Here is a 27,959-nt window from a genome sequence, read left to right as displayed (position 1 = left end):
TAAAGGTTGTAATGGCGACCATGATAATACAATTTGCAGAAGCTGGACTGCCAAAAGTGAAAATCTGACTACTAATGTTACCAGTTTCCTTTCTATTGTATGATGACAAAATGTTCCATATATAGTAGCTTCATATGAGTAAGAAGAAAAAAGTTTCCTCATAAATGTCAAAATTTTCTATTTCGGTGGGGTTAAGCAATCGATTTTCTGAACATTTCAAAGTAATTAAATTAAATACCTGCAATACTCAAAGCTTGATGATTATCAACTTGTGACACATTCCTGCAGATATTGGTGGCTCTGATTCGAATACTGTTCCCACAGAGTCTTATACCTGCCTATACTCAGCTTCAGCCAGGGCTTCATGTTCCCGTTGAAGTGAACGACGGCTGCAGTCTCTATTAACCGGTTATCAATATTCATGTCGTAGCCCAGCCCCAACACGTGCCATCTCCGGTCAAGTGGCTCGGTCAATCCATATAAAGCCAGCAGCCCCGGAGGGAGAGTGCCGAGCTTCCAAAGTGACCTATCGATGTTCCTCTCCTGCCAGTAATGGTATTTTGCTGTCACATTCTCTTTTCTCCAACCAACCAGGTCGAAAACATTCATGCCAAACGCCCATCCACAGGCCTGAGGATCGAATTTGGCGCTGATCAGTGGATTCGAGAAATTGAGATATCTGTAGTATCGGTGGAAGGCTTCCAGGCATGTCTCCACAGCACCATTCACATTCCCGTGCAAGTCCAGTGAGAAGAGAGGCGTCAGATCCTTCTGAACGACAACATCATCGTCGAGAAAGACTACCTTCTCCAGCTGAGGATAAATCTCTGGGATGTAGAAACGGAGATGGTTCAACAGCGAGAGGTACTTTGGGTTACGGAACTTGTGTTCAGCGCTGACGTCTGGCAAACTCTCAAAGAAGTATTTCCGCTGGTCTGCATCAAGTAGTTGTTTTACAACAGGCGAGTACGACGCATTCAGCCAAGTGAAATCTTCGATAGCTTGGACTTCTATGGCAGCACCTTTAAAATCATTACCAAGGAACCAAGCCTGCATTGCCCCGTACTTTACCCCATTCGTGACAATATGGAACACAAGCTGCTTCGGGTGTTCAGCATTTGAAATGGTGGAATTGACAACAACTGAAACAGCCAGAAGGTTATCGGAGAATATACAGAAATGGTAAAGGTTATTGTCCACTAGCCGAGGAGAGTTCCTCCTCTCATTTGCAAGCTCCTCTATCGACTTGTCCTGAAGCCAGTTGAATGTGAGTTTGATATCAATGCACTGAAGGTTCTTGGGTATTGATTCGGCCGCCAATTCTCCAAACACGGTGCTCTGAACAGTAGCTGCATTAGCACGCTCTTCAAGTGCTTGAATGTGGGATTTCAGTGTCATTATTGTGGTTGCAACATCATAGTGGGCGTCTTGTGCCTTAAAAATAAGGGACGACAAACTTTTAATAATCGGTTCAGCTTCTTCTGGAGTTATAGGATCCTCTCTCTTTGCAGCCTTGGAGAGCAACAATTGGCAACTTCGTATTTTTGTACTGAGTTCCCACGCAAGGTGGAGATTATTATGTTCTTTTGCAATAATAACATAAGCTTTGGCAAGGGTCATTTGCTCGGCTAATTGTCTGGCATATGATCTCGCACTCAATATTTCTTCAGTAAAATTTCTATTCTCATGAACAGCCCTGTCAATTCGTGGGTTTATCTCCTGGCAAAAGCAGCAATAAGTTAATGAACCAAAAAAATACAACAAGTGTGAAAGAGTAAACTGATGAGATACATGCATGAGGATCATTTGGAAATTAGAAACCTGTGAAATTATATTACTCTCAGGATGCAGAGGAAAAACACACACACACAAGTTCTCTAGGATTTCTCCTCCTTATGAAAGTCCCACATTCTCTTTATCAATAACTTTAATCATCATAATATTCTACTTTATTTAGAAGAACTAGCATGGATATATCGAGTGCCTATTCACCAAAGAGGTGCCAATATACTTATCATCAGGAGAGTTGATCTAGAGGCAATATAGCTGAACATTAAACAAATCCCATGTTGATGTCAAAGCTAGAGTAGAATAAGTACAAAGGCACTCTTTTTTTGAGAGGGAAATTGCAGAAGCATTCTTGCTATAAATATTCTTATAAAAAAGTCAGGTACAAACATTCTCTCACAGCAAGATTAGTGGAAAACTGTTTTAAGACAGAGCTGTATCATCAAAGTCCACAAAGTTGCCTTTCCAATTCTGATAAAGATAAAGGAAATTCAGCAGCTACACATTGAGCAGTATGGTTGAATCAACTCGAAAAATCCACCCTTACTTGTGAAGTTTATGAACATCACAGAATTTGCGTAATGCAGATCAAATTCTATTGAGCATCAGACACCACATGATGAACGCCCCCCGATTAAATAGTTACCCATCAAGCACTGACTAGTTTTCATATAGAACATACCAAGGAAAATTAACTATAGGACTATCAGCTCAGCAGTGTGACACATGATTTTCCAAAATGTTAACATAAATAAGATATACAGTAAATTTCAACGACCTTGCATGGTTGCATTATACGAAAGATTTTCACTTCTAGAACAATTTTCAATTTGACATCGACTTAAAACAGAATGATGCCCTACCTATTTCATATCTAATTCCAAAGCCCTAAAGTAGAAACTCGAAGAATATTGAAGGACGTCCGAAGGTAATAGCACAACAAACTAATTGAATATTGCTCTCTGATCTAGAAGCTAGAAGCTCAAAAAAGAGAGACGGTAATCTTGTATTACTAAATGACTTCAGCTTCTGCCAAAGATCACTCATTTCAATAAACAATGTTTAGTGGTATTATCTGAACAGTGTTCAGTTTTCTATTTTCCAGAGAATCAATCAGTTGCGGCCAAGCCCAGGTATTTGGTCATAAATCAGGCAGAAGTTTGCCAAAAGATCTGTCTAGCTTACCTCACTGCAAAGGTTGGAGCATAGACCTAAAATACTAGTACCACATAGAGCTATGAGGTACTGATAGTTCCTAATACAAAAGTGCTGGTTTCGATGTAGAGTAATAGTAAAATGAAGTGTGCACAAAATTTGTTGGTATAGAGGGAGATAAATATGAGTATGCACATTGTGAAACCTGAATCTAAAAGCAATTTTTTTTGCAGACACTCGAACCCACAAACTCAACCAGCTCATATCAAAAGATGCACATTGTGAAACCTATATCCAAAGGCATTTTTTTTGCAGGCACTCGAACCCACAAACCCAACCAGCTCATATCAAAACAGGAAAAAGTAATGTGTTAATCGTTCCATCCGCTGGTCCAAATTCCATATATTCATCCACTGATCCCATCCCATTCACTCACTATTGTTATATAGGTGATTCAAGCAGGAAGAACAATCATCTTACATAAACAAACTAAATCACAGCTAGATATAGTTTCATTAGATTAATAAGACAGGTTCATAAGCATTACTCATCTAATCCTTAGAGTTGTGAAACATCAAAAAAAACCCTTAAATCTAATCCCAAGCATTCACTCTAATAAAAAGACAAGACATAAAACCAATCACAACCAATATTGATAGGAAATACTTACCAAAACAGGTTGTTCCACACGATCCACATCTCGATGATTATGCTGAATAATAAACAATCCAAAACCTGCAATCGAGAACAAGACAAGAAGCACCAAGATCCAGCACGACAACCTCCTCCTAACCGGGCGCCGAAAGTCGGTCGCCCGACGGCGCATCTTTCGCCCCAATTCAATGCCCAATTCACAATCCCTCGCCGCCCATCCGGATCAAAGAAGCAGCTAACTCAAGATCCCACCAATCAATTTCCCTCAAAATCAATGACTCCACGCAAAACAAAACCCCGAATGAATACGACCGGCCCCTCCGAAATGCAGTACTCTGCAATTTCAATTTGTGGGTCTCGGAGATTCTGTATAAATTGGGGTCCCGATTAGAGAAAATTGTTTTTCACTCACACATGAATGCCAGCTTTGTTTACTGAGGGTGAGTGAGTTGGCATTTCTAGTTTTGTTCATCAACCAAAAAAGGGATCGATTTTGGGTAAATCAAATGAAGATTAGATGGAGGGATTCGCACAGTGTGTAGAAATTCCCACAAAGTCTTCACAGTTGGATTTCATCAGTTTTTTTGTGTGTTGTATTTCTTGATATTTGAAGAAGATGGTAATACTGCAAAAACTGAAAATGATGATATCAGTGTATTTTCTTTACATGGAAATTGGAAATTATACTTTCTCCGTCCTAAGAAAATTGAGACAAAAACTTTTGAGCATGAAGATTAAGAATTTATATTAAATAAATAGGAGAAATGAAGAATTTATATTAAATAAATAGGAGAGATGAAGAAAAGTAGGAAAGATAAAAGAGAGTAAAGTAAATGATGGAATAAAGTAAGTAAATGATGGAATAAAATAAGTGTGATATGTTTTGTCTTTTGTTAAAAAAGGAAATGACTCACCTTTGTTAGGACATACTAAAAAGAAATATAACCAAATTTTTTGAGACGGAGGGAGTAGTATATATTTTTTCTGTAATTGCAAGTTAGAATATAAGATTTTTAAACATTCATATTTTGTAAATGTTGGAAAGTTTTAATGAAATGTCGGCAAATATTAAATGTGAAATCACATGGCCAGGTTAAACTAAAGTACATCTCTCTCCCCTAAGAGAATCCACAATAGCGCCCGTCCCGGCGGACGTAAGGCCGGCATGTCGGAGTTCCACGGGAGACGTCCGTCATTGTGCAGCGGTGACGCGGATACGGACGTCCGCTGTGGACACCGAAGTTCCGCGGCGTTCCCGGGACGTCCGTCGAGACGTCCTTGCGGACGTCTGCCATTGCGTTGACTTCACGGACGTCCGCGCGGACGTTCCGATTATTTTATTATTAATTTTTTCTAAAATTCTATAAATACGGCTCGTTGAACTTCATTTCATTCGCACCACTTGTATTATGTATGTTTTTTTAATAATTATGTATGTTTTTTTTGTACTATGTATGTTTTTTTATAAATAAAATGGTTGCAATTTCTCCGTATTTGTGTCGAAATTTTAATTCCGTAAATTATTTAATTTGGTGAATTTGTGAATTTTTATTATTGTAGGAAGTCCGTCGGGATGTCCGCCACTGTGCAGTGGGATGTCCTTATGACATGGCAGTGCAGTGAGAAATCCTTATGACGTGACAGGAGGTGTCTTTAGGATGTCCGCCCAGATGTCCGCCGGGACATCCGCACCACTAATAACATTGTGTTATTTGTACCAAAAGAAATAGTGCTTTCCTTTATTAAATTAACTTAATTAATAATTTGAAGATATGAAGTTAAAGATTATGAGCATCTGCATCTTACGATTCAAAAATATTATAATTGGAATTAGACGATTCAAAAATAATATAATTGCAGCCAATATAAGGGCGGTTATGTTTTAATCTTGAATCACTATATGTAGTGTAGATCATAGCATAGGTGCAATCCCTCCCTCTCAGAGAAGCTTGGGGCCGGAAATGTGGTCATCGAGTATAGTGCATAGGGAGACAGTGTGTAGAGATTGAATTCAACCGAAATCCATGGGTTGACTCGGGTAGTTAGAGTTGCAAATTTATAAACCCCAAAAAAAAAACTAAATGGCTCGCAATTCGATAGGGTTGGCTCAAAAATAGCATGTACAAAAATGTTCAAGGCTATGTATGAGAATGAGAGTAATTGTTATTGATTGTCTCCTTACCATTGTTGAGACTTTTGACAGTTTCATAGTACTCCTACTTCATTTTGTGACCATTACACAAGTTTCAACTTTTCTGAATTTGGATAATTTATTATCCAATAGGTCTCAGAGGTTTGATGACATAAAGAAATATGTTAAGAACTTAAGCAAGAAGCCAAAAGTTCTTGTGATGCTTTGTGGTAATTAGATATCCACCACATTTCTTGCTTTTCCTCACTGCAACTGTCATGCAATTAGCATTTTGGATGCAATAATCTACAACATTGCTGTGAGTTGCCTTTCTCATCCAAATCCACAGGTGCCAAAATGGCTCGTTTCGTCGTCCCAATATGAGCAACGACTTCAACAATTACCGCTCCCTTCTCCTTTCCTTGTCGAATGATAATATCAACGTGCACCTCGGGTCTTCTTAGTTGGCACATATGTTTTGTGGCTTGAAGTAGATGATCCATTTCCCTATCTGAAAAATGATAGTATAACTATTATACTTATGATAGTTAGAAAGTGTGACGATCTTTGATAGTGCAGGGGAATTAAGTACCTTTGGTGGCATTGGCAACATGTAAGAGGATGATCATACCGCTGTTTTGAGCCGTGTGTGAAAGCAGCCATTCGAGAGCACCTTGCGTTTCATGGCTAGAATCAACCACAACCATGACTCTGTTGCTGGATCCAGACTCTGGCATGTACTTGTTGATGCTCAAGTCGAGGATTTCGTGGGATAGGAGGTGGTCGGACTCCTCTTTGGGTCTAGTGAGATTAGCATCTTGGTCGTAGTGTTGAAAAGGCAAGCGGACGTGGATGCCAATGAGAGCTGCAGCGCGGCTCATACACGAGCCGGGCATCCTCGTCTTGTTTTGGAGGTAAGAATCGAATGTGTGTGTGTGTGTGTGTGTTTGAGAATGGCCTTGGTTTATATATTATGTACACTAGTAAGGTAGATAGTTTGTGGAAAAATGTAGATTAGAATGGCGATGAGATAGTTATGTTGATTAGTTTTGTTTCTTTGTCCTTTTTTTTTTCTTCCATAGGCTGGTGGTTGTGGAAATAATTAGGTTTGAAAAAATACACATAGAGAGATGAGCACTGTCGGCGGACTTCTACTTAATTCAATTTGCTCTAGGGTTGTGGCAACACACGAGCCTTCTGCACAATCTCCCATTTTTAAATTTTTAATCAAATGTTATCATTACAAATATTTGAATTAGGCCAATTCTTATCATGTGTGCGACTAGGTTTGGCATGAGTTGGCTGAACCAAGTTTGATACTCCATGTTAAATTGCCTGAATCCATACTTTACATACTACTCCCTCCGTCCCGGACTACTCGCACTTATTTCCTTTTTGGGCGTCCCAAGTTATCTGCACTCTTTCCATTTTTAGTAAAAATTATCACCTACAGCCGTAATTGTTGACTTTGTCTATCACTCATTCCTTATTCTCCGTGCCGAAAAGCAAACGTGCGAGTAGTCCGGGACGGATGGAGTATAATACAAGACTTGGTTTGGTAATCCTAGTATGAACTCATAGAATGTGTAATGTTAATACCTTTTCTAATCTAATACTACTATTATATAAAAAAACCTATCATTAATCAAGTAAAACAAGTTTAAGGAAGTAATGTTAATCTAATGTAGTACTATTATATAAAAAATCTATCGTTAATAAAAAAAACAAGTTATCATTAATACTTTTATCTCTATTATCTATCCCTTAGTCATCTATTTTCAATGGATGCTTGACAGATATATTCTTCTAGAAGACCAAGAATGAATACAACTACTATGATATTTCTATGCCATGATTGACGACACCTTAATTGAGAATTGATCATTACAATAGGTTTTATTTTATATATGTCCCCTATGTCATATAGTCGTCTTAGCCATAATTTAATAGTGAATATGACACAAGAAGCATGCGTTGAAAAATATTACTCTATTCGTTCGACATTAGGAGTTCCATTTGAACTCAGCACGACTTTAAAAAATTTAAAGAAAAGTGGATTGAAAAAGACAATGAAGTGACTGAGACTCATTTTAACATATTAATTTTATAATAAAATACAAGTAGAATGAATTAATAGAATGTGGGGTTTACCTACCATTTGCTCCTAAAAGCTAATCAAAACTTCTGATTACCGATATACTAAAATGATAGACCGAAACTTCTAATGGCAGACGGATGAGTAGTAAGTAGTAAATAAAGATAAGATATGGTTCATTGAGTAAATTGCACAATGTATTGTATTAATTACTTATAAGACGTACGTATTGTAATTTGTATAACTCAGGAATGGCGGGTGCGTCTAAGTCAATGCACAATATTTATGTGAATATAAACTAGAATGGAAATTGGATTTAATATATTAAAAGAATTAATTGGCTGTCAATCTATCAACAGTTAGTAGAATTTGATTTTTTGATAATATATAAAATTAGTGTTCAAAATACATGAATTTCCATGTATTCTAGAATATCCCACACAAACTTTGGTTGAGCTAAAATGACGTGACATTGGAATAGATAGAAGATGAAGTTAAGTAACAAAAAATTGTTTAATATGACAGAGAAGACAAAGTGATTGAGTAAGGTTTCAAAAAAAATGTAAAGAGAAAAATAAAATTATAAGTTCTTATTTTTAAAAATTACTAATAGTCAATTACTATATCAATGTATTTTAATTTGTAGGAAAGTCAACATTTTAAATCTTTTTTCTCCAATAAGTTGCGTGATAAACGGTACATTTAAAATATTATAAAAATTATGTCGAATCCTAGTATTCTTTATTTAGCAAGTACTTCCTCCGTCACTAATTATAAAAAAAGTTGTTGTCCCAAATTATAGTCTCTCATCCCATTTCCTATGCAAAAATGGTTGTTTAAGTAACTATGCAAAAATGATGTCAAACTGTTTTTTTATCTTTTCTCAATTACAATAAATTTGTACAGATTTTATATTCCCTACAATAGGGATATAAAAGTGTAAATTTATCAAAAAGAGATTGACGAAATATTACATCTTTTGTCAGGAAATATTGACGAAAATACTTTCCATTTAATATGTAAAACCTAATTCTGCTATTACTTCTCTCTCCATTCTTCAAAGTTCAAACTAGGGCTGGGGAAAAATACCGAAATACCGGTCTTATCGTACCGAAAAAATATAAAAAATACCGAATTTTTGGTATACCGTGACTTTCGGTACGGTATGATACCTTACCGAAAAATTTCGGTAAGGTAACGGTATGGATTTTCAAATACCGCGGTATACCGCTGCATACCGAAATTCGGTATATACCGTAAATTAAGGTATATACCGTAAACTAAGGTATATACCACAAAAATATAAACACAATTATATATAAAATATATTTTATATATTTTTAAATTATAAAATCTATTGTGAAATATAAATATAATTATGAATAAATTATATTTAATTTATTTTTAAAATTATAAAATATAAATAATATTCTAAAAAATCTAATTTTCTATTTTAATTGATGTTGAAAGTAAGGTATACCGAACTTCGGTATGATATACCGAAAATGAGGTACGGTATCGGTATGGAAATTCGTCATACCGAAAATAAGGTATACCGAAGTTCGGTATACCGAAAACTTTGGTAAGGTAAATGTATGATTTTTTCGCATACCGTATTTACGGTAAGGTATACGGTATGGTGGTTTCGGTAAGGTATACCGTACCTACTCATCCCTAGTTCAAACGTAGAGAAGAAAAAATCATAACATCTTTAAGTTGATGAATGTAAAACTAAAAAAAACACCATGCTATGTAGCAATTTCAACAATTTCTTCTATATCAATACAGACAATAGTCACAAATACCCTATTTCAATAGCACCAACACATACAAAAATGCAAATAACAAGACATCTGTATTATACTCCATTATCATTCCTTAATAAGGTAATAAATTAGTTTCCAAAAACACATACTATCTGAGCAATATTCATCACATGATACTAACTTATTCGTGCAGCAAAACTATGTTTCACTTCTCTCTCCTCTCCAAAATACAAATGATATTTATAATATCTACATACACAATTTATACATATATAATAGCTATATACAGCCAAGTCAATATTGTAGTACATGCATACATATATGTGTATATAATGACGGATCTATAGGGTTCGATACGGATATGAACCCCAACCACAGAGGGTTGGGACTGAGATATCATACCCTAGAGTCAGCGAAAGCTCCAACAGCTGAAGCCGTTAGAGTTTTCCCGCCTCTCATGGGCTCCTGACCCCATCTAGATTCATCATCATTTATATATATATATATATATATATAGGGTATTCATCTATCAAAATACACCCTTAAGTCCAAAAATACAGACTAAATCTGGAGCATTGGATCTGCCTATGGGCGGCCACGATTTAGGCTTGACAATCATAAATTTATGTCATAATAAGGTTTAGTAGAGTCATAAAAGGGTAAAAATGGAAACAAAAATTATGCCCAGACGTTCGGTTTTTCTTCGCGGAAATCATGGAATCATCACTCCACACGCCATTAACCTGATTGTTCGGTTCCAACCTATTCACTTCGTCTCCCCCCCCCCACAATATATCTAACGCCACCCAAAAAACACTAATCACCAAAATCAAACATTACTTCTGTAATTTCTGAAGCGGCACAACATTTACGAGCTCCAACCACTCTTTGTTCAGTCGAAGAGGCGTCCGATAGTTCACCTACATCAGCCATCCACAATACGCGCTCCAGCCCAGACAATCTTTCCCGATCCACCAAGCACCGAACCGGAAAATCAAACAATCGACCACGATAATGGTGAATACTCGAGCTTCTGGATCTACAACGACCGACGGAAAAGGTTAGATGTTTGTAGTATCCCATAGCCTATACCGCTTTCAAATACATCAAAACTAAAAGGGTTTTTTTGTTCAACTAGTGTATGAAAGGAGGAACACTAAAAACAAGCCACCACGGATCCCCAAAGCTCAAACCTGTAAATTGTTTTCCCCTTCTAGTTTATTTAATGAGTTAATACCGTATCAATATTGGAAGCAGCGTATGTAATTGTGATATTTTTCATAAACAAAAGCCCATTCTGCAACAAAACCAACAACAGAGTCATGCGAGTGTATGCATGACATAAATCCATATTATTATGCTTAAATTGTTTTATTCTTGGGACGCTTCACTCTTAAAAAGTCAAAATAAAGAGATACAGAACAGAAAAATAATTGCTTGGCTACCAGGCTTTTTTAATGTGAATTTTTAAATGTAATGTTCAAAGCTATTGTGATTATGTTTCAGGGGTTGTATTACAAAACAAAACAACACCTCACTCCACCAAAGGGCAAGAGGCTAATGCAAAAACAACAAATCCTGGTAACTGTCTCTGATCCTCCAAACTGGAACTTAGTTGTGATGTTTGAGATGATATATGTAATTACATCCCATGTCCCAGACAATGATGCAGTTAAGAATACGCCTGATAGTTTCATGCTTATTATGACCTAACATGTTTATATGTTATTATGACATATATTAGCGCATATTTTGACATGAAAGTGTTCATTTTAATAATATTATTATTATTTAATCATATGACATATTAAAAGCGTACCGTGACCAAGATTGACACCATTTTATTATGACTTCGTTTGTCGCATAACATGACACAACACTGATTATTTAACTATTTACAGTATACGCATAAGACGAATAATTTTCATATTACGTAGTCAATGACCTACATAGTCAATTAATATGACCTACATAGTAAATTAATATGACCCACATAGTCAATTAATATGACCCAAACCAGCTAAAATACATGCATGTAATTGTAAGAGAAATCTTCAACCGTGCTAATACTTGCAGCCATGAGCATGATTGAATATAACTGTAAAACAATTTTCATATTACGTAGCTGGTTTTTTCAATTATATAAAGAATACGATTCGACAACCATAATGAATTGCAGGGTGAAATCGCAAGAAGACGCGGTGTGAAACAATTTGAAACGAAAAAAAATATGGTATGTTGCTGCATAGTCATAATCATTCTACTACGTTACTATGAAAAAAAATATCACTCAGTCTACCCTTAAGGACTAACCCATTACACAAAATAGGTATTCTTTGCATTCTGCGTTTCAAAAAGGTACTACACTGTGTGCTTTTGTTTCAAACGAAAATCAGTGGTGATTATAGATGCTTGTAAAGATGGAGAAGACAATCACTTGCGATTCACCTACGGGAGTATTCCAGAGGCATTGGTATGAATTCAACATTACAACTCACAGTACTACAAAATAATTACTGAAACTAACACTTTGCATGCATTACAGAGGACATTCTTTTGTAAGTATTTATCAAGAATTGGATGTCACAATCAATGCAAATAGATTATAAACATTCATATTCAGAGGATGAAGATGAGTTGGAGAACAATAGACAATGCAGAAGACAGTGGCGTTTATTTACTTAGACACCTTGAAGTCTACATGGGTGAAAGGGAGGGACAATGGAATTGTGGACTAACGACAAAGAACAAAGGTGTGCTAAAGTTTTTAAGAGCTAAATACAACCGTGTGTTGATGTTGGCAGGAATTAATCACAGCGCATTACTGAATAAAGATGCGGCATATAAACATTATGCGAAGGAAAACAAGAAAACCAAGATCAACGTAGAACACATGATAGCAAACTACGGATCGGTGCAAATGTATATTGCGTAGGTTAAATAAGTTTTTCATTTTGTTCGTTTCTTTGTTGACACTGTTACCCTTGTTTTGGAATTGCGTTTTACACAACTCACGGATATCAAACACAACGTTAGTCTGTTTCTCCTATAAGTTATGAATTTTTTTAGAGTAATTCTATCTTACTGTTTTCTTATTAAAAGTGTTTTTTTTCTAAATGTGGTGCTGTAAACAGTAAACCGTATATTGAGGCATAATAGAGTGCATAAGTAGGTCATAACATTTTTAGTATACAATGTGTCATAATAAGAATAACACCATAAATCATTACCTAACACTATTGGGACCCAAACGAAGTACCTAAACAACAGTACGATCGAAAAAAAAATAATTAGGTGTGTAACAAATGCAGTACAACAACCATGCATTTTTTTAAGTGGAATAGATTTCAAGCAATCCACAAAAATTATGTAGAATAATAGACAACCATTTGGGTCATACTAATTAATGTTATATGTCAAAACAACAATATGTTAAAATAGGGTGAAACTATAACTACATTCAAGTCATAACACACGGATTGTATTTTATAACTCAAAAGATGAATGTATTCTAATATGTCATAACAAACAAAAAATAGGTCATGGTCATATAAATGTAACATTAAGCAAATATGGTATGCAAATTCGACAGAGTATTGAAGAAGAATAAATTATGGGCTAATAAACTCAACTAGAGAGCAGTTAGAGGAGAGAATACGGTGCACGATTATAGGAATTAGTATAACTAACTATATAAAGTAATTTACTTAATTATCCTTTGTCGATTAGAAATAATTAAAATAGTAATATCTCAAAACTAAATCTGGCCGTTATTTAATCTAATCTTAAGATTAGATTGTCTAATCCAATGGACATAATTTGGTCTGCAATTCTTGGTTTAAGGCCATTTTTGTTTTGATCAAATACCTATATATATATATATATATATATAGAATTGTGATCAATGTCGAACCAATTTTAAAGACAGAACTAGAGACCAAATCTAGGCCATTAGATCTAGTTTTTTTGATGAGATGTGCTGCTGTGTAAATTTTTCGGTCTTCATTACAAGCACATTTTACTTCATTGTATAGGTTTGTTACTTCATTCCGTACGTAATACCTTGAAACTACAATATGTTTTTACTTTCTTCCAGTAGGTTTTGAAATGATTCAACATATGTATCATTTGAATTCATTGACCTGAGTTTTTACTTTATTTACATTAAAATATGCAATTTATTAAAGTGCGTTTATTACTTCATTCATAAACGTTATTACTTCATTGGATAAAGTTTTTACTTCATTCAAGTAGGACTTCAAATGCTTCTACACATACTTCATTCCAATAATTTATTACATCATTCCATATGTTTATTACACCATATCAGCGTTGTGACGGTGGTGATAGATATTGTAGAGAGAAAGAACGACACGTGACTGCGAAACCGCATTTACGTAATCGAATGAAGTAAAACCTACTGGAATGAAGTTAAATCTTCGTAACATGTTAGTTTGACTTATTTACCTTCGGATGAATTAAAATAGGCTCGTGATGAAGGCGAAAATAATTGATAAATTTGTGCCTCTCATCCATAAAAAAACTAGATCTAAAAACCCTAATTTGGTATGGTTCGGTGGTTCGGTCTTTAAGAGTGGATTTATGAATAATGGGACTATATATAGAATTGTGATCAAATACAAACTCCTATCTATAATACAAACTACAAACTTTAATCATACACACTCCTTGTAAGTAATCAACGGTTAGCGGAGAAGGCGTTTGAAGAGACAAATTCCGAAGGCGGACATCGAGGGGCGGGGAGAGGGTGGTGGGTGATGGGATTGGGGGAGGTGGAGAAGCTGCGGGGAAGGAGCAGTTTGCGCAGGTGCAACAGCGAGAGCTTCCGCATTTTTTTACTGTGTGTAGTGCGTGTGTTAAGTGTGAAACTTATCAAGGTTTGGGACTTTGGGGGATTAAGAGTGTCCAAGATAGAGAGGACACATGAGGCGCGGCGGGAGGCGGCGGACAGCACAGGGCCAACTAGTCGGCCTGGACGCGGTGGGGTGTGGAGAGCGCCCGCGGCAGATTATAGTGGGGCTCATGCGCCGCGGCCACTGCTCACTTTTTTTTTAATTTTTTGATTTATTGGCTATAAATAAAACTCCATTCCCCTCATTATTTTCACCTTATTCCAACTCTATGTTCCAAATTTCTCTCTCTAAGTTTTCCTCCATACCACCTCCAAAAAAATGGATGACATGTGGACTGAAGCGTGGGATATCAAGAGGTGCTGGCGGAAGTGGACGAGGACGCGGCGGAGGCGGTCCCTCGTGTGATTCATCATCGCTGGACAATCCCATAAGACCATGTCGGAGCGCACGAGAGGCTGATGGCAGACTACTTTGGCGATAACCCCCGTTATCCGCCTGAGATTTTCCGTCGGCGTTTCAGAATATAATGCTAGCATGTATCATATTGCACAATATGATAATAGAAGATGAATTATTTGCTGCAGAGCGCTGGGCACCAGAAGACGGTGCTAGTTCAAGTCACGGAGTTGCCTCCGCGCCGAAACAAATGGGTGTACCACGTAGTAATGAATATCTGCTCCAACGTTTCACTGATATGCGCAGGGACACAACACATACCCAACTCTAGGGCGATTTGATTGAAGAGGTTTGGGCACGTAGGGGAGGGGGGCAACGTGAAGAACTTGTGTGATTTTCCGTAGTGAAAATTTTCATTGTATAGTTTTCCCCTTCATTTAATACAACAAAAATTTAGTTTTCAATTTTTATTTATTGAATTAGCTGTTTTTTTTTCTAATTATTTTCTGTCCGATAATATTAATTCTATAATTGAATTAAAAATATACAAACAATTGAAAAAAAAATGTGGCAAAAAAGTGTCCATTATTGTTGCGGACACTTTTTTGGTGGCGGTGGAAAAAAAAGTGGTTGTGGATAAAAGAAAGTGGTTTGTCCACTGAAGGGTCCTCGACACTGCTAAAGTGTCCTTCCTACTGTAGATACTCAAAGCGTAGGTATTTTTATTTTATCAAATTTCCTTTTAAATTGGAAATTACTAGAAAGGTGTTTTATGTCTTTCCACAGCTCAAAACTGATGGATATGAGTATGATATAGGAAGAGGAGGATGGAGATTTGGGTGATGTAGAAATTGCCTTCGGATAAGCTGAGGTTTATTCCCAGTTGACACGTGGCAGAGACCCCCTACTTCGCCGGAAAACTCTCTACCCCGGTGGCCCTCGACGAAGCTCTGCTGAAAGGTAACTGAGAGCTATCACCCTTCATAGTTCCATTAGGAATATGAGTATCAAATTCTTAAATAAAATTAACCTCAATTGCAAAACTACCAACATTTTGGGAGAAAATTGTTCAACTGCTGCAATAAGCCATGAAATGTATTTGAAGAAATGAGAGTTCAACCAATTCAAGCTTGTGCATTTCATATGGAGAATGGTAGAATTTGGGGTACTTTTTTTATCTTCATTGTTGCCTTGTTCAGATAGTTTTTCCCTTAGTTTGAAGTAGATATGGTGTCACTGCTAACATTGCCTTCAACCAATCATGTGTGGCCTAGTTCGTCCTCTCAGGTTCAAGTCTTAATTCACTCTTCATTTCATCGCTTGTCTACTGTAAACTTTTGTGCTCTTATATTCTTATGTATACTTATGCATCAGCTAGGCCTGTACAAGCACAGTCAGTTTCGAAGAAGTATTACCTTCGTTGTGAGGTCTGAGCATTTGCCATCGACTTCAGCTTCTCCATGCGAAGGTACCTTATTCGCCTATTCTCTTATTTATGCACATGGACACCATCCCCGCTGCTCAGAACTTCAGTTCATTAAGATTAGATAGTCATCATCAAACTGGAAATGAACTAAGTATTACATTCTCTTCTTAGAAGATATAGAAAAGTATACTGAAATGGTTTAGGTAAGAACTTCAGGGTGAGGGAACAGTCTCCAGTGGTGATCTGGCTGTAATTGCATCATTCAAATCAATGAATTCACAATTTGGAATGCATTCTCTCATCTAGAAATTTCTGGAGTGAGTGATGTTTTCTTAAGCAAGTTGCAGAGAAAATGATGGAGAAACAAACTAGGTTTGGTGTAAAGACATCAATTTAATCAGTGACAATTCGTGCAAAGTTGTGGTTTCAAATAAACGCCCCGAGAACAAATTACTTGGCCTTTCCTAGGTTGGAATGCACATGCTAATTTAATGCTCATGACAGATGGACCTGGAAGACGGAAACTCCTGGCCTTGGGAGTGACAGTTGCCCCTTGGTTATTCATGTCTCAGCACGCAGCAACATGTATGTAATTTCTTCAGGAACAACTCTTGTGAGATAGTCATAAACTCTTCACAGTTACTTTCCTTCAGCTCTGATCTTTTACTGGAAATAATTCTCTTTTTTGTGACTTTCTTACATCCAGATTGTGTATCATTGTTCTTATCATTACCATCCTATTTACCACCGTCGTCATTGGTGTTCGTTTATGTAGAGTGGGGTTGTAGTGATCTGCATTTAGTAATTACTTGTAGCATACATTCTTTGAGCTCTATGACTGATGTGCTAAGAGTATACTGTTGATGTGGCTCAGTTGCTGCAGAAACAAAGAAGGGATTTCTCCCCGTCACTGATAAGAAAGATGGATATACTTTCGTGTATCCCTTCGGATGGCAGGTGTGCTACAACAGAACCTTTTTTTTCTTCATCACATTTCATCATCAAATATATGTCCCATTCAAGTTTATTACTTTATCATGTTGGCTGGACCAGGAGGTCGTTGTTGAAGGACAAGACAAGGTCTTCAAAGATGTTATCGAGCCTCTTGAAAGCGTCAGTGTGAATATAATCCCCACAGCCAAACAAGACATTCGTGACTTTGGCCCCCCACAGGAGGTTTGCAAATAATCATTCTGCCAATTTTTCGGACGAGCTATGTTATGTTATCTGACACTTGCTGTCAGTTGTCTGTCGTTATGAGCTTCAGACAACTTTGTATAATTGTGGATTTTTCATTCAAACATCGTTCTTCTAGGTTGGCGAAACTCTAATTCGGAAGGTCTTGGCTTCTCCTACTCAAAAAACAAAGCTGATTGAGGCATCAGAGGTATAGGTTTTTTTCTCTTTCGCCAAGTATGTGAAGTTATGAATACGAATGTTATGGACAACTCTTCCTGGTCGTCTAACAGCACGACGTGGAGGGGAAAGCATATTACACATTCGAGTTCCTTGCACAAGCTCCAAACTACACCCGTCATGCTTTGACTACAGTCTGCATTGGCAATGGTACATTCATTCTTCTTGCTCGTAGTTTGGATTCATATATAAACTGAGGAGCTTGAGCTATGATTCCTTTGCAGGAAGGTTCTACACAGTGACAACAGGCGCGAACGAGAGGAGATGGGATAAGATGAAAGATAGACTGAAAACTGTGGTCGATTCGTTCCAGATTTTCAATGTCTGAAAGTTGGATGTGCGTTTGCACACGCGTTTCTTGTTCTTCATTTAAAACATAAACTAGAGGCTATTCATTCACTGTAGATATGAGCAATTTTCTCTCAACAACTAATACTCTGCAGATTCTGTGTTATATGTATCTCACCAAAGATATGCATCAACAATGGTATATATATCTCGTCATATTCTCGAGTCAGTTTTGATTATTCTCTCCAAAAAAAAAATAATTTATGAGAAATTGATTATCCCAAACGAAAGTTGATAAACTGGATCGAACCAAATAGAAAGTATAACCATAATAAGTACTTACTCCATATGAAGAACTTCATTACTTTCCGTATGCAGAATAATGATCGACTCATAGCAATTTAGGGATGAATCGAGATGTAAACCAAACAAAAACAAGAGTGCTATTAACAACCACACATGACATAGCTTCAACAACAGCTCGAAACATCATCTAAGGTATGTGACTGCAGCAATAAATGCATTACACAAGAAATGTAAACCATACTCTAATTCACCGTGTCTCAAGAGATGAACATATTGTTAAACCACATTTTGAATGTGGCCTAGACACAGTGTTGAATTTGATGTGCCAAAGCCACTAGTTGCTCCCACCTCCGAAAAGGTATCCCAGGGAAGACCCACCACCTGGGGCAGCATGGACTTTAGTAGAAGGTCGATCCTGAAACATTCAGTCCCAATGTTATTGATGGTAACAAAATGTCATCGATCATCGAGCAACTATACGAGAGGCATGGTGACTGACTAAGCATGGGGAAAAATTGGAACTAAAGTTTTCTACAAACTAAAAACAATAATGACCTTGAACATTACACAGGACATTTCAGTAAAGCCTGCACATAGTAAGAATTTGATCTACAAGGACAGATACTCAAGGATACAACTATTAGGAACATAGTATGAAGAAGCAGCTACTTATATATTGAGAAACGGGGTCATTCATACCGTGAGGAAGTTCCCAGTGTTCTGGCCATCAGCACGGTAATAGTTATTCTTCTGGTTTCCATGGATACCAGCAGGAATCTGCTTTAGACCATCACCAGATGGTGCGGCAGAAGGCTGCTTCTCTGGTGTCACACGAGTAACTGGGGCTGGCTTCTCAACAGGTGCCTGCACATTGTTCGTGGCAGGTTTTGGAGCAGGAGCTTCCCCGCTTCCAAAAAGGTAGCCAGAGAACTCTGCCCTCCTCCACTGCTAACTCCACGACCCATTTACTTTGTGAAGATGGGGATTCAACTTCCTCAACTACCACCAGATTTAGTCTTAGAGATCAAACCAGATAGATGAATGAGATGAAATTATTTTCTTATTAGATTACACCAAAAGAGTATGTGGTTTCATAAATTCAGCATACATGGATAAGCAAAACTATGGGGCTTATCTTCTTCGGTGTTATTTAAAATTTAACGCACACACTCCAAACTCCGTTCTCCACTAAACTACACAATTTTCCCCAGCATCCGATCAAATTTGGTACAAATCATAAAAACAGAATTAATTCAGAATTACATAAGAAACATCCCGTAACTGATCGCAACAGACAGACAATTAGAAAACGGCATAGATAATCGAATTGGAAATGAAAAATATAGACCAATGTCGACATCAGTTTCCCAGTAGCATGAATAATAAATTTCTACAGAAAAAACGATGGATCTGAATAAAAAACAACGGAAATAATCACAATTCTGCATTACTCAAAGCAATGGCTTTAAATCACAAATATGTAAGCGACGGAGAGAGGGGGGCGTTACCTGTGTTGTGAGGGATCAGATCTGATCTGCGGAGAGAAGATGGCAAGTGGGGAGAGTGAAGGCTACTGCTGTAACTGTATATATATGTATACACACGGTTGAAGCAAAATTAATGACGTCTGAATTTGAAAAGCGAATATTTGTTAGCTGGAAAATGGAAATATTACCAGGTGATTAGAGCGGATCACCTGCTCCACGAGTATAAGTGCTGGGTTAAATTGATTAGATGTTCTTTTGAATTTTTGTTTGAGCAGCATGTCACACCCGACATGAGGACTGCAATTTTTTGATAATGTGTCAGCCTGTTCTAACCGTGTTTTATGGGAGGTGTCGGTCATTACAGCGACGAACAACATTCTCATTAAAAGAGTTGTGGAAGTTTGGAGGTCGCTTGGTTTCGTCTGTTTAGACATGGATCAATTAAGAATGCAAATAAAATATTTTTATAGAGAAAATAAGAGAAGAATGATTGGGAGAGAGTCTTTTTTTTATTTATAGATGAATAAGAGATAAAATTAAATGAAAAAAATTAAATAAAAGTGAAAATGTTAATAGTATTTTGGAAAGTGAGAAAAAAATGGAATTTTTTGGGAGTTCACTTGCGGGACCGCCTACTCCAAGGCGCGCCATGTCTCGGTGGTGCGTTGGCTCGCCAAAAGGAGTTGTGGTCTCAGTGGCGAGACGACCGCAACAAAGACTCAATGCGGTCTCGTCCGCCGGAATGAGACGTCTCTTCCGCAAGAGCCCTCAACAACGACTCGATGCGGTCTGATCCACTGGGACGAGACATCTCTTTCACAAGAGCCCGAGCCCTGTTGCGGATGCTCTAAATGTTTTTTTAGTAATAAAAAATATTGTGCTCGTTAATTATAAGGGGTATATTCAAAAAGAGAAATTGCACATAGTAAATAAATGGGATAACGAAAAATAATCTAGAAACCAAATAAATGGGATAACGAAAAATAATCTAGAAACCAAAAAAAGAGTAAAATAGAGAATGAAATGAATCAAAATTCTGTAAAACGCTAAAGATAGACGAACTACTTCGATTAGGGTTTTCCGCTATCCCCTTTTGCTTCATTGAATCGGATTCTCCACTGATATTTCGACTCTTCTTCTCTCAGAATTTCAGCGAGTTTACCTCCTCCATAACTCGTAAGGGTTTGAGCTTTTCCTGGTTGAATCGATTGGTTTTTACTTGTTTTTGAGATGAAAATTGATGAGAATCAGACACGTGTCGTTTTTTTGGTAAGATTTTAGTTGCGTGATTGCTGGAGACCCTGGTTTCTGGGCCTGTCGTTGTGTGGGATTGTACTCAATTGAATCCTGAATCTATTGCTTATCCCCATTGCTTTGAAACGGAGCAGAGAATGCAACAATTTTGTTTTTTGATTGACATTTGGTGTAATCACGGATGATTTCTGCTTATTTATCTTTCTCTAAGAAGACATAATTGATTTCGGATACTCTTGTTGATTGTTTCCATTTTTGTTCTTTGCTCTTGTAAGATTATGGTGGTAGCAATGTATGGCTCAGTCCGAGGAATGATGTATTTGAGCTAAATTTGATGCTTTTGGAGAAAGCCTGTTTTGCTTATCATTGCCACGTTTTTCACCAATCTTGTTATCTCCACTAATTTAGTGACAATTGACAATTTCTATTCAAATTGAGAACTTTTTACTTGTTTGTATTTCAGAGTTATTCTTGAGAAGCATATCGAACACTGAACATGATGTGGATGGTGGTGTGAACTTAAATTCTTTGATTACTGGTTTAGTGTGGTGCAGGGGATGCATGGTCAAGGGAATTACGATACTCCGGCTGGGCAAGATCCTTATGGACGGCAGCCTGCATTTCAGCAACATCCTGCAACCACTGCTCTGCCTACATCCCATTATGGCCCACTCCCTCTCCCTCCTCCTCCACCTCCACAACCACAAATTATTCAACACGGTCACCCATCTTTTCATCCAAGGCCTGGTGCTGTGGCATATCAGCATGCCATGACAAATGTTCTACACCATGGTCGACCTGCCCCAGTTATGTCAGGTGGAATGAGTGCTGCTCAATCTTACGGACATCATCCAAGACCTCCTCATATAAGTAGCCAAGTCTCTCATTCATATCCAAGTAATGAGCAACAGCCTACACCCTGGAATCAAAATATACATCAACGCCCTCCTCCTCCTCCTCCACCATCTCTTCAAGGCCAGGGTGGCTATCAATTGCCTTCTTCACAAGCGCATACTCTTGAAAGAGGACATCCTTCTCATGCTCCCCCACCCCCGCCACCATGTTACCCATCTAGTTCTAATGTTTTGACATCTGATCCATGTGGGTCCTCTGTGATCCCAATGCGGGAACATTCCTATCAACAACCAATTGCACCAGTGCTGACTCCCCCTCCACCGCCACCTCCACCTCTTCCCCCTTCGCCACCTAGAGTCCCACCTATTCCACCATCATCAGATACTATATCAAAGAAAGAAGGAAATCATAGCTGGAAGGGACTACCAGATTCGGAAAATTTAAAGTTAGAATGTTCACCGCCTGGGAAGCCCATGGATGATCGAAGTATACATGAGCAGGCCCAGTTTCAACACACTGAAAGTGGACTTAAAGTGGGTGCTGAGGCTGCTCATTCCCCCACCGATTCCGATATGGACATGGAAGGTTAGCCTAATGTTCTGCTGGATGTTTGATATGCCATGCTGCTCGATATATTGCTTATGCAGTAAAGTAAAGAAGTCTTGTGTGAACTGAAATGGTCTATGCAGTAATGTTTGCTTTCTATGTTGCCTTTTAGATGATATCACTTACCCTGATGAGGAGAAAAAGAATTGCTCATATGTTAATTCAAATGATGAGATTGGTTCGATGCCCCTTGAAGATTATACAACAGAGAAACTACAAGCTCTTCATCAAACTGGGGGACATAGACTCCCTGCAATTTCAGTATGTGGAAATGTATTGCCCAGTGAAGTGACTGAAGTCTCAATAGCACATGCCAAAGAAGGAGGTATATCTAATCCTGCTGTTCTTTAATGGCCGTGATGACTGAATCTTCGTGCCATTGTCACCTAATTTCCTTCTTCGCACAATCACAAAAACTGCACATACCGTACTTGGTCATTTCATCAATCTTTTAAAGCTGGTGTTTGCTATGCACTACTTATTTCTTGAAATTCCTGGCAATCTATTCTGCTAATTAGCCATTATTTTCTGTATCTTAAATTATTGCTTATTTTGATTCATTCCATCTATGATTTGTCTGCAGGCTCTGAAGTCGCTTTTAATTATAACTTCCCCGTCACCATGAAGGTATTTCCTAGAGCTGAGTCAGTCAAGACAGAAAATGGACAAAATGAGATCTCCTTGGATGCTAGCATAAACGTGTCGCCTTCTGTGGATAAATATTCTGGACAATCCGGGGGATCAGTTGTCCATCCAGAACCTGGTTACGGGGTACTTCCTGGTCAGCTCGTGAAATGCTCAAATCCTTCTAAAATATTACAGGGTTATTCTCCCAACAGTAATTCAGCAAATGAGGAGGAAAATCTTGGAGATGTCAGCTTCCCATCTACAAGCGATGCAACTACAAAATATGATGCTAAGCAGCATGCTGTTGGGTCAGAAGACATTCGTAAGAGTCTGTCAGAGTCTAATAAGTACCTGCTCTCTGAGTCAGTGACTGGATCACCAAGAAATGGGACACAATCTGATAAATTGGATGTTCAAACTGGAGTTGTAGCGGAATTTTCTGATAGAGGTCAAAAACCTGTAAGCAGTGATGGCACTTATACTGCACGTCAATCAAAAGATCATTCGGCTTATTGTGATGAAAATGTTGGTCTTGAGGAGGCCAATGCACACAAGGAAAATATGAAAACTGATAAACCGAAGGTAGACGAATTTGGTAGATTGATTAGGGAAGATGTTAGTGACAGCGACATGAGTGACTCACCACGTCACATGCGGAGGCATGAAAGAAGAACCAGAAAAAGGAGTCCAAGTCAAAGCAGAAGTCGGTCACCTCATGATAGGAGGAGGAGGAGAAGTCCATGGAGGAGAAAAGAGAGACGTGGCCGCTCTCGCAGGTTAGTGTTAAGAGTGTTTGAATTTTTTTAAACACTTGTTTGACATATTTGTTTAATGCCATTCTTTGTTTATATACCGACTTTATATGATGAAAGTTTCATGTCCTTGGTGTCTATTCCCAGTTTGTCTCCAAGGAGAAGAAATAGGAGTCAGTCACCTGTTTTAAGGCATGATAAAATAAGAAAAAAGAAGGACCAACTTCCAGAGTGCTTTGACTTTCTCCAAGGCAAGTGTTACCGTGGAGCGGCTTGTCGGTATTCACACCATGCATCAGACAAGGGTGAGAGATCAAGGTACAATAGGGGAAAACATCGTAATTGGGATACTCCACCTACTCTAGTGAGTCCTGATTTTCACGAGGAGAGCAATGTTTTGTCTGAAAAACAAATGAATGATAAGGGTAGGAAACTTTCTCAAGATATGCCTGATTTGTGGGAAGTAAAAGATGCAAAAAGACTGCCAGTTGATTCTACTACTCAGTCTCCTGATAAAATATGGAACCTTTTAGGTTACCCTTCCCATGACACATTCTCAGGTAAACATAATTATCTGATTCCCGAATCTGCTACAAAGTACTCTGATAAGATCCCTCAAATTGTTGATCAACAAGGTGAAAGGACAGATGATAGTTTTCCCCCTGATTCTTCACTTGCACAATTATTAGCAGGTGCACCAACCCATCATCCAGCCGATGGACAGGACCCTACTAGTCAACGGTGTTATGCTGAAAGTCATTTGGCAAAACTTTATTCCAATCAAGAAGTCCCATCCCGGTCCTTAAATCCACCTATTGCCAATCATCCTTCCCGATTACCCATTCCTGTGCCTTCAACATCTCAGCCTGTGAGTGCTTCATTTGCTCCACCTATATTGCAAAATTACAACTCAGATCCACCTACTTCACAGAATCATTTGACCCCTGAAAATTACTCCTCTTATGAAGCACCGGTAAATTACCAACATTCTCATTTTCCTGGTCCATTAAAACCTGTATCAAGCTTGCTTCTTCCACCTCCACCCCCACCACTACTACGACCACCAGTATCTGTAGAACATACCACTTTTTCACAACATGCCCAGCAGTCTTTACTGCCTCCTTGGAATGGTCTGTACTCTTATTCATCTGTTAGAAATCAGCAAACTGAAATGCCTAATCGACCTCAGATTGGTGAGTACCAGGCAAGCTGCTTTTCCCAGGAACCTGATCAAATGCTACATAGAACTGATGGTTCTGGATCAAATAGTTTGCATGTGAGCAATCAAACAAGTGGGGAGGGTGCTCCATGCATGATGAGTGAAGGTCATATACCTGGAGATCTAGCACAGGGAATTAATTCCTCAAAATCATTTACTCAGGCTCTAACTAATCCCTCACTGAGGCAGTCACCATTTAAGGGATTCCAAAGTTCTCTAGGTGCAGGTCTTTCTTCTGAGAGTAATTCTTCTCACTGTCACCCTTATTTCCAGCAGGCTTCTTATGGCATGCAATATTCTGCTGGTGGTGATGCAATATTCTCGGAGCCTGGGATGAGGAGTTCCTCTGCTTCTAGAATCACTCAAGATTTTCTTGAGAGGAACCGCTCTTATGTGCATGGCTTTGTTGGGTCAAAAATTACAAATCATTTCAATCCTTATGCATCAACTTTTGATCTTCCACTGAGCTCCAAACTCAGTTCAAGCTCTTTTGCACGGGAAAATGATGCAGCCACTGATACTACCTATGGCACCCCAGGTGATCCACATAGAATTCAAAATGCTGGCTCTAAAAATGTGATTTCTTTGAGTTCTGTATTGCCACCTGAATGTGTTTCAAGACCAACCAGCAATCAGTATGATCCACTATTTGATAGCATTGAACAAAATTCAAAATCATTTTGTGAAGCTGATCATCTAAAACATGAAATTACTGGTGATTCTGATGATGTTCTGAGGTTTCATGGATCCAGAAGGTTGGAAAATATGGGAGCTATAAAGCAGGAAGTGGAAACAGCTGTATCAGCCGATGATTCTTTAGAAAAAGAAGAATGTGGGGAGACAGCTGACTTGGCCGTGGTACCTGTCCCGAATAGCAGCCCTAGTAATCCTAATGAAGCACCTGACATGGATGTAGGAGAATTTGAGATTGATCAGGTTAAGACTTCAGGAAAAAACAAGAAAAGCAAGGAGAAGTCTTCGAAGCATTTTAAGATTTCGATTGCTGCTTTTGTGAAGGATGTTCTAAAGCCATCATGGCGGCAGGGTAATATGAGCAAGGAGGCATTTAAGACCATTGTTAAGAAAACTGTTGATAAAGTATCTGGAGCTATGAAGAGTCATCAAGTACCTAAATCCCAGGCAAAAATAAATCACTATATTGATTCTTCAAGAGGGAAATTAACAAAGCTTGTCATGGTATGCCATCTTTGAAACCAATTGGCTTCTGGAGTGATGTTTGCATGATGCAGTATTCAATTATCTGAAACTATTGCATTTTCTGAAATGTGGTGGATGAGTCTTTCTGTGATACAATTATATGATATTCTTGTCTCTACGTGCTTGCATTAATGCATTGAAGTTATTCCACTTTCTTAAAAAATGGTGGATGAGTTTTTCTATTATGCTCCATTTGGTGCATTATTAACTATTGCTTATCAATTGGTTTTCTTTGACTATTCTTCCTATGATTTCCTTGCAGGGATATGTTGACAAATATGTTAAGGCGTAAGATCTGACTGGAGCCTGCATAAAAGATTCGAATTGTCTGCCTTGACTTTTAGATCATGCTCCAGATTTGCAGGATTAAGAGGAGTAGGCCCTTTAATTGCATTGTCCAAAAGGAGAGCTGGTTGCTTTCGGAATAATAGTAGGCTAGATGGATTGTTTTGGTTAATTAAATCAAACATCTCCAACAATTCTCAAGTAAAGCCTACTGCCAATGTCAGAATGCTGATGTGAGTGTAAATATTTCCACAGTTATGGGGGAGTTGCAATATTTGTACGCAATGCATTCCTTTCGAGCTAGGTCTTCTACATCTTTGGTTATACCTTATCTGTATATGTTTCTTCTTTCACGATATATTATTGTTTAGTTTTCTTGCTTGTGCAATGTATATATATATTGTCTAATACTAAATCTCTTTTGAAAATTTTTGAACTTGTAGTATGCTCCCTCCCTGTTGCCCAAGCCGTCCCATTGTCATCCATTTTCTTATTTGCTCTATCCACCAGTGCTGTTTACACCTGTTTCTCTACCAAGATGTTGTGGTCCTTGTGAATGGCTGGAGGTTCTTACATTAAATTGCCTCTGTTGACATATGTTTATATCCAACCATGTCCCCTGTGAAGCATGGTGCAACCACTGCAGGGACTACTTACTGCCGGTGTGATATAAACTGCAGGCTTTGCTGCTATATTCGAGGCTTGAGATGCTTAAAGGGGCAATTGCCAGACCACTAGTTTGGTATTATGAGGTAATTTTGGATAAAAACATTTCTCGATCTTGAATTCCTATTAATCTTATACTTTAGCAATGTAGACCTTTGATAATGTGCATTTCTCCAGGTAAGGTTTATGATGTGGACAGTTTGAAGAGTGTCCCTCTGTAGATTTGAGGTGCAATTACTGAATCGAATTTCTTAGGTTTGAAGTTAGAATGTTATCCAATTTGATGGTATAAATTCGGTTTGACATCTTATTTGGCTCTGCCCATTTAAACCTCAGTGACTTTTTTATCAGAGCTATTTTGTATACGGGATTTCATGTTGTTTTCTTAGCCTTTTTTTTTTCTGTTACCCAAATCATTAATGAATACAGTATGAGATATTTACTAATTTATATTTAAGTAGAACATTTCAAGACTTTTCCTTTGTTTCCCTGTGTATAATTTTCATATTGTCAAACTATTTAACCCAATATTGTGCTTGTTGTCTACTAAAAGAGGATGTGTAATTAATTTTTGGATTGTTATGATGATTGTTACTTGCAAGATCTTATTTTTGGCAAATGGTAACTAAATTGGTAATGATATACTCTATCCGTTCTATAGTAGTGGAGTTATTTTGTCATTTTGGTATGTTACT

The 27,959-nt window shown here is 37.9% G+C and overlaps 3 protein-coding genes and 2 pseudogenes across 10 annotated transcripts; 2 read left to right on the top strand and 3 right to left on the bottom strand.

The window, feature by feature from the left end:
• Positions 1-24: 24 nt before the first annotated feature.
• Positions 25-4,231, bottom strand: LOC121763748 (hexosyltransferase GAUT11-like). Its single transcript, XM_042159824.1, has 2 exons — positions 3,614-4,231; positions 25-1,719 (listed from the first exon to the last, which is right to left on the bottom strand). Exons 1-2 carry the CDS (start codon positions 3,767-3,769, stop codon positions 265-267), a joined length of 1,611 nt encoding a protein of 536 aa, XP_042015758.1. The 5' UTR covers positions 3,770-4,231; the 3' UTR covers positions 25-264.
• A 1,487-nt stretch (positions 4,232-5,718) lies between these two features.
• Positions 5,719-6,654, bottom strand: LOC121764891 (annotated as a pseudogene).
• A 9,003-nt stretch (positions 6,655-15,657) lies between these two features.
• LOC121766109 (psbP-like protein 1, chloroplastic) lies at positions 15,658-18,218 on the top strand. 2 transcript variants are annotated; one of them, XM_042162451.1, is made up of 9 exons: positions 15,658-15,819; positions 16,075-16,146; positions 16,234-16,327; positions 16,790-16,870; positions 17,160-17,242; positions 17,339-17,461; positions 17,601-17,672; positions 17,755-17,851; positions 17,926-18,218. In XM_042162451.1, exons 2-9 carry the CDS (start codon positions 16,087-16,089, stop codon positions 18,027-18,029), a joined length of 714 nt encoding a protein of 237 aa, XP_042018385.1. In that variant the 5' UTR covers positions 15,658-15,819; positions 16,075-16,086; the 3' UTR covers positions 18,030-18,218. The 2 variants fall into 2 exon arrangements, with proteins under 2 accessions (XP_042018385.1, XP_042018384.1); XM_042162450.1 differs by having other exon boundaries at positions 15,659-15,819; positions 16,059-16,146.
• Positions 18,219-18,328: 110 nt separating this feature from the next.
• On the bottom strand, positions 18,329-20,212 carry LOC121763391 (annotated as a pseudogene).
• Positions 20,213-20,773: 561 nt separating this feature from the next.
• LOC121763276 lies at positions 20,774-27,739 on the top strand. 7 transcript variants are annotated; one of them, XM_042159261.1, is made up of 8 exons: positions 20,998-21,051; positions 21,591-22,476; positions 22,610-22,822; positions 23,081-23,900; positions 24,024-26,292; positions 26,576-26,831; positions 27,042-27,350; positions 27,442-27,739. In XM_042159261.1, the coding sequence occupies exons 1-6, from the start codon at positions 21,013-21,015 to the stop codon at positions 26,603-26,605; spliced, it is 4,257 nt and encodes a 1,418-aa protein (XP_042015195.1). In that variant the 5' UTR covers positions 20,998-21,012; the 3' UTR covers positions 26,606-26,831; positions 27,042-27,350; positions 27,442-27,739. The 7 variants fall into 7 exon arrangements, with proteins under 7 accessions (XP_042015200.1, XP_042015198.1, XP_042015199.1 ...); XM_042159262.1 differs by having other exon boundaries at positions 26,576-26,902; XM_042159263.1 differs by having other exon boundaries at positions 26,576-27,164; positions 27,279-27,350.
• The last annotated feature ends 220 nt before the right edge of the window (positions 27,740-27,959 follow it).

Source organism: Salvia splendens, chromosome 14 (assembly GCF_004379255.2).
Source record: "Salvia splendens isolate huo1 chromosome 14, SspV2, whole genome shotgun sequence".
In the NCBI taxonomy this organism is placed as follows: Eukaryota; Viridiplantae; Streptophyta; class Magnoliopsida; order Lamiales; family Lamiaceae; genus Salvia; species Salvia splendens.
This window is presented reverse-complemented; position numbering and strand designations above follow the sequence as displayed.